Here is a 7450-nt window from a genome sequence, read left to right on the forward strand (position 1 = left end):
ATAATACTTGATATGCTCCAAATGAAGTATCGTGATTGATATATGTGCGTTATGTTCAGCAACTCTTATGAAATGACTATGAATAAGAATGTAGCCTACAATAATTGTACACACATTTCACTATAGTAGAAGTCTTAACTTGGCATCTAAAGCCTAATACATAAATACCCTGTGCGGTAGAGCTTTATTGGTTTCTATCAAAAGCACATCAATGAGCCAGAGCGTTACACTGGAGGTGCATCATAGTTTACTTTGACTCAACCCTACATCCCCTCCATGTACCATCGTGTTACCCAATGGTATATCCTTATGAAAGACCTATTTTCTGGTGTGAATTTCTGCCTTGATATGCCTTATAAAGACAAAATAGAAATCTCCATATTTGAGAGAATAAAACAGTTTGTCCTTGCACTTTGTATTAAAGGGCCCATGTCATGCTTTTCCGGTTATTACCCGTCCCCTTGTGTGTTATGAAGGTTTTTCTGCATGTAAACGGTCTGCAGAGTCAAAAACCCTCAAAGTACACCCTGTAGCGAGTAAAACTCTAACACAGACCTGTCTAACAGCTAGGCCTACCTCTTTCAGACAGGGACTGGAAGCCCTTCCACACGTCTAGAATTATCGGTATCATTCTCGATAGTGTGCTGATGCAAGCTTCACTGCCACCAGACAAGCTGTCCCGCATCAGAACAGCCATAATTACAATTCATGTTATTTATTTAGCGCCTTTTCATGTGTTCAAAGCGCTCTACGTTATACTACATTTTAGACTTGTAATACATTCAATACTGATTACTGCCTTCAATCATGGTCTCCACTGGTAGTCTCTCTAAAGAGATGTTTTATATTTATAAGGAAACTAGCTCTAGCTCTAGCCTTCTGTCCAAACCTTAAGGCACTATAGTCTTAGGTCGCGTTCACACCTGCTTGTTTAGTACTGTTGAATCGGTCCTGGAGCGTTAACCCCTTGATGCGGTTCGTTGGATTGTTGTGGAAGCAGTCCGATACCTCTGCTCCGCCTAAAAGAGGTGGTCTCGGGGTGCTCGCTAGTAAACTCTGGAGCAGTTCATTGCTAGTGTGACGTAGTCCGCATCAAAATATGGGAAACGAACTATTTGCATGTCATCGCCTTGTTTTGCTATCTATGCTGTGTGCAACATCCAGTATCTCATCAGAGTGAATGCAACCTTAGAGATGGTTATTGCTCAGACATTTGGTCCTTAGCCCCTCTGCGAGAGTTCATTCTTTATAATGACCTTGCAGTGTCTTCAGATCCTCTCTAGTTACTTACAGATACTGCGCTTTCTGCTGGTTTGGGGGATTTCACAATGAGTGGTGTGTCCACCAGCTTGCCATGCCCTTCGTTCAACCAAATGACTCTGGATCTACACGTCAAGCCCCTCAAGGATTTCTCATATTCTGCCTCCAACCAAGAGCATGATTCAAAGCATACAATTCAGCTTGGTACTTTTATCTTCTTCTGTCCCAACCTCATGTGTACTTATGCAATAGATATAATAGTTGTTCATGCATTAATTGTATTTTCATCAGAATCCTGCATCTTCAAGTGCTAAGTATAAGCCACGCTAGAGTTCATTCATTTGCTCCTCAAGGGCCTTAAGAAGGCACGTCCTCCACGCAATGATAAAGACTGCCTCTTCACTTTGCACCCGTGCAAAGGTTAATGTATAAGTTCAGGCAAAGGGCTTTCACTATACATTGATAAACGTCAGATGCAGTTGTTACAGCTTTCTATGGGTTTCTCAGGTGGCGAATATACACAGACCTCTCACCTTTTAATCCTCTGCATAGTCTCACCCTCACTGAATTAACTTTGGAGATCAAATATACACACTGTTTTGAAACATTCAATGTCAGACAGTTCTGTTTGGGGAGTCAAGGAACCCCGAATAATCATTGCTAAAACTAACACTGTTTTCTTTGTCCTTTATCTTCCATGCTGAACTTCTCGCACCATTGCCCTCTGACACATGGGTCGGCACCCATGTTTATTCGATGGCTGCAAACCCAACGACGAGGGTTCTCCTCCAAGCTGCGTGATCTCTGCCTAAGCTGCGGCCTGCCCCCAGATCGCTATTCGCACTGTTTAAGAATCTGCGCAGCCACAACTGCAGCGCTATATCCGCCTACCTCAACCCTGAGTATCCTGCTTCTAATAAACATGTTAAAGAAACACGTGAGTTGTCTGACTGAAGTACAGGTACAACCCTGATCAGGAGTCAGAGCGTTCAGCTCGCTCCCTCTCTTTGGAACCATCTTCCTGTTTTTATCAGAGCTGGTTTCCGATGACTCCGTATGTATGTCCTCCTAGGTCCTACATTTTATAATATTTTGTTGTATTGTTTGATTGTATTTGATTGCATTTTTGTTGTCTTTTATCCCATTATATTTTAATGTTACACTATCTTGTCTTTTTATTATTTTCCTGTAATTGTATTTTTCTTTTAGCTCTGTCATTCATGTTTGTTAATCTGTAGGCTCACTAAAACAAACATGTTTTGTGATATTGGGCAATATAAATAAACTTTGATTTGATTTGAAAAGTAAAACCAACCTAAAGTGTTGGTAACCCCATATTGCAAAAGTTAAATTAAGTAAGGTAGGTGAGTGGGACAAGGAGGTTGGGGTATAACCATTAGGGCTCAGTCCCGTTGCAGACCACATCTTCCCCGCTGTTTCTCCAATGAAGGTGGCCCAAAGAATAATCTCTACAAAAAAAGATATATATATATATGACAGAAAGGAGAGTGCCAGGCTGTGTTTGTACACTCGTGAATTATCATGCATGTCAGGGGCTTTTATTATTTAAACATGTCTCTAACTGTCCTAATTCTGCCAGGTAGATTCATTTAAAGTCATACAATAATGATATGCTATTATAATGAGAACTCCAGGCCAGGAAGCAGGTCTTTGAGATAAAGATTTCATTTTGTTTTATCGCCACGTGCTCACATGCAGATGAGTTTCAAGCTGTTATGTCAGGTGGGGAAGGGGGGCATGAATTATGGATTACCTTAATTTCCTCAATCTCAGTGTGTGTGGATGACATACTGACCGCAGACTGGACTGCATGATACATTAGATTGGTGGAAATTAGTTATAGGTTTGAAAAAAATATTTCCTAATAAAAATAACTCAGGATGTGTTGGTCAAGTGCGTCATCGGACTCGAAAAAACTTCTTTCAATTGACTTTCATTTGGTAAGAGACGTATGTTAATCAGCAGAATTTCTTTTGAGCTAAATTATTTTGAATAGATTTTTGGAACGGGCGTTGTGGCCAAGCGGTGGTACTACAGCTTCCATGAGGTCAAAATACTTTTTCCCATTTGACAACACATACAGCCGCTGTACATATCCTTGTAAATCTGGGTGTTCCCAGTCATGTACGTTTGGCTTCATGGGCCACTACACATGTTTCTCCAAACGAAGTACGCCGGGCTCGGTAGAATTCCAAGTATGCTGGACATTGGAACAGTACTTCTTCGGCACTCGATGACGTAGTATGCTTGAAATAGTGGCTCTGGAGCAGCTTTACTCGACATTGAGAAACACCCACTGTATCCAATTCTTTTGATCCATCCATCACACAAGGTCAAGGTTCAAGTTCCTGTTTTATCGTCATTACAGTGTGCCGAGTATAGAGTTATATTATACTCTACTAGACCCTCAGAACGGGACAATAAACTTCAAAAAACGTGTCGCCTCCAAACTTTATTTTCTACATCCATGTCTGTTAGCAGGACAGCAGTCATTCCATGTTGCGTTTGACACTAGAAAGTTTGTATTTTAAAAACACTGACAAAAAGAGCAGAGGTTATTATAAAAATGGTAATATATACAAAATAAATTGCATGGGCTATAAAAAAAAAACAGACTATACTTTCAATGAGACCTCTGTGATCCTAGCACCACAATCACACGTGAAGAACAGGTGGATGAGATTAAATAACAAAATATTCCTGCTTTGAAATATCTAGGCACCATTCGATTTAAATAACAGCGCAACATACGCTAACTTCCCTTTTGATTATTCCTCTTGTCAACATACCCTAACCCAATACCTGTCTATAGACTACAACCATCAAAGACCAGTTCTTTATCAACGTCCACCATGGCAAACCCTTTTTATATTTATTATTAGCTACAATTACTTTCTCATCAGTCAAAATGTGAATTATTTATGTCCACAACTCATTTCTTATTAGAGTAATTTGTAACCAACTAGTTTACCGTTGACTTCTATTCAAACTGAATAGTAGACTACATTTTGACAGGTTATGTTTCCAAGTCGACAAATCAATAATGTCATTGTGTCTAGTTGTAATTCTAATAAATGATATCTATAAGTCATTTCTACTAGTAAATATGTTAATTATTCATATCAACAACAAAATGGTCACTTTTGGACATGTATTTTGTAGATATCTATAATTGTTAGATGATTTATATATTATTCAAAATATCGTACATTCTATAATGAATCATTGAATGTTCAAAATGTCATAATTGACATTTTGGTTTGTCATTTTAACTAGTAAGAATGTGATTTCTGGAATTGAAAAATAAAACTGTAGTAGCAAAAAAATGTGTTATACAGATAGAAATGATTAGGTAATTTGTGTGTTACATATTCAAAATGTAATGTAAAATACAATTTCTGAGGGTTTAAATGTGAAAATAAAATGTTTGTTACATCAGCCAGTGTTATTCTTACTAGCATTAAGGGGAATATTGAAAATATTATTAAATTAAAGATATCTGTAAATCAGTTTTGACGTGTTTAAATGTAATATCTACATGTGAAAATATATGTGTGACATGTCAAAACATTTCTACAGATATCTCAAATGAATTGCTGATCAAATATTAAAAAGGGTTTGCCATACTTCCCACTTTTCTGACAACTTTACCGTTTTCCTCTATAGAAATATAATAAAATAATATATATGATCAGACAAGTCAAATTACAGTCACACATACAAAAAAAAACATTTGCCTCTTTAGAATTGGCACAACAGAAACATGCATACAAATAAAGTGATAAATATTGAATCCTATGCAAGCTGCGATAGATGCCTGTTAGACATGGTCAGTTTGGAGCTCCTCAACCGCATCACTTCAAATACATTACATATTACAAAAGCAATAAGAGAGCTGCCTCGTGGTCAATATATGAAATAGACTGGAAATGGGTTTTCCCATTTCTGGTGAGGGGTTGTATGGTTTTGTGAGGTATGATTTTGTCCCTGTATGTTGAGAAATAAACTTGGTTAGAGCTCGGGTTTCCCTTGACATTTAAATCACTTCCCTACAGACATCTTAATGTAAAAAACGGCCTAGAAAAAAATTGCTATCATTTGTATGAAATCCCTTTTAAAAAGGATGTTACACTCAGAAAATAATGTCATTCTGAGAAATGACAGTTCTACGGAAGATAATTAGGGCCAAACGAGAAAGAAATGTAGGGATGTGACCAAAAGAAAAGAACATTTTGAGTTCCGTCTTTATTCTCAGAATTCAGACTTTCTTTCACTTTAATCTCAGGATTCTGAGTAAAAAGTCACAATTTGGAATTAAAAAAAGTCTTTAATCTCAGAATACTGACCTTTTTTCTCAGGATTCTGACTGCTTTCTCAGTGTCTTGAGTTTAAAGCCAGAACTCAAAATGTTGTTTTACTTTTGCTCACATCCCAAAGTGTGTTTCTCATGTGGCCCTAATGGTCTTCCGTACAGTTCTGTGGAACAGTAGACGTGAAATGTTTAACACCTTATAACCACCTCGAGGTAAGGAAACATGAAATACTTTAGAGGGCAGCAGTTCAGGGTCAGTGTTATTGTAGAGAGGGGGGGGGGGGGGCAGCTGTCACTCCGCTGCCTGTGCTTGCTGCTCCTTGTTGAGGATGATGCTGATGATGTCGCCCTCGTGCTCCTTCATGTGCTCCATCAGACGCTCCTTGCTGGTGGACTCGAAGCCGCAGATACAGCAGCAGAACAGGAGGACGCAGTACTCCATCCCAGAGCCGGGGCCCGAGGCGGGGGCCTGACTGGAGCGCTGCTGCAGCAGAGCGGAGTCTTTCCTCTGGGGGCTCAGGGCTTCACCGGGCCACTGTGAGGGCTCCGTGGTAGGTGTAGGCAGGGTAGCTGAGCTGTCCAATGCCAGGCCGGCTGCTGCCTCCACGGGGCCCTTTGTGGGGGGGGCCCCCGCAGGTCGCTCTGCTGCTGACTCCATCACCGCCGGCAGCTTCTGAGGAGCTCTGAGGAAATGAAGGAATCAGCAACAGAAGGAGAGAGATTAACTGACTGCTGCACATCTCACTTTAAGGACATTTTTGGCTAATTAAGGAAAGTTTCATAAAAGCACACCGCCCATTTTTGTTTTTGTTGACATCTGTTGGATATATAAAAGTAACTTGCTGCCAAAAATCTATTATCCCTCTGACGCAGAGTGACAGATGACAGTCACTGCTCTTTCTGCCAAACACACTTTTAAAGGTGCCTTACAAATGAAAGCTATATGATGATTATATTTTTCAATGTTATTTTACTTAACATAACATTGGGCTTTGTGATAAAAAAACAACATGATAATATTTGGATGCTTACTAAATAAGAATATCAGCAATAAATAATAGAGAACATTTACAATTAAACAATCAAATGTAGTACATGCTGTACACCAGTGACCACCAACTGGCGGCCGGCGGGCCACATCCGGCCCGCCAGACATTCTCATCCGGCCCGCACGACGGGTGTGACTGTGGCGTTGGCGGAGTGGTTACTGCGTTCGTCCCCACCCATTTTTTTTTGTACGTCTCGTGAGTAATTTGACCTTCCCTGCCTTGAAGAAGAAGTGATCCTTCGTTGTGAAGAGTCTGCTTTGTGCGCTCCGCACCACAGCAGTAGCCCCGCTGCGACAGAGTCCAACAGAGAGGCAGAAGCTGCGGGACAGTAGCCTAGAAGCAGGGTTGGGTTGTAACGGAATACATGTAACGGCGTTACGTAATCAGAATACAAAAATCAAGTAGGCTAACTGTATTCAGCTCGCGTTACATTTGAAAAACGAGTAATCTGATTACAGTTACTTTCGTAAACCTGAAGTGAATAGATTTTGGAATACTTATTGGAATTATTGGAGGAAAAGTTTCCTCATAAAATGTAATATTCATTACCGGCAGAACTGTGTGCACACTGCACAGCGCTGCAGCATGTCTGTGAGCGAGAGAGAGAGAGATGCAGCGTGTCTGTGAGGCCCCGCCCCCGCACGCAGATCAGAGAGAGAGATCTCTTTTAAAATATATTGAAAGTTAGAAATGGAGATGGTTCGATAAAATGTGCAAGATAACGTTTATGTAGCATTTCTTTATTGTCGAAATGATGACATTTCATAACGGGATCAAATCAAAGTGAATGGCCTGCTGCTGCTGAATG

At 40.1% G+C, this 7450-nt stretch overlaps 1 protein-coding gene across 1 annotated transcript in view; it reads right to left on the reverse strand.

The window, feature by feature from the left end:
• Nucleotides 1-3718: 3718 nt before the first annotated feature.
• Nucleotides 3719-7450, reverse strand: part of znf507 (zinc finger protein 507) — a 32878-nt gene continuing 29146 nt past the window's right edge. Inside the window, exon 7 of the mRNA XM_034117219.1 lies at nucleotides 3719-6276. Within this exon, the coding sequence (XP_033973110.1) occupies nucleotides 5886-6276 (391 nt within the window). The 3' untranslated portion in view covers nucleotides 3719-5885. The remainder of the gene's footprint in view (nucleotides 6277-7450) is intronic.

The sequence above is a fragment of the Trematomus bernacchii genome, unplaced genomic scaffold (genome assembly GCF_902827165.1).
Source record: "Trematomus bernacchii unplaced genomic scaffold, fTreBer1.1, whole genome shotgun sequence".
In the NCBI taxonomy this organism is placed as follows: Eukaryota; Metazoa; Chordata; class Actinopteri; order Perciformes; family Nototheniidae; genus Trematomus; species Trematomus bernacchii.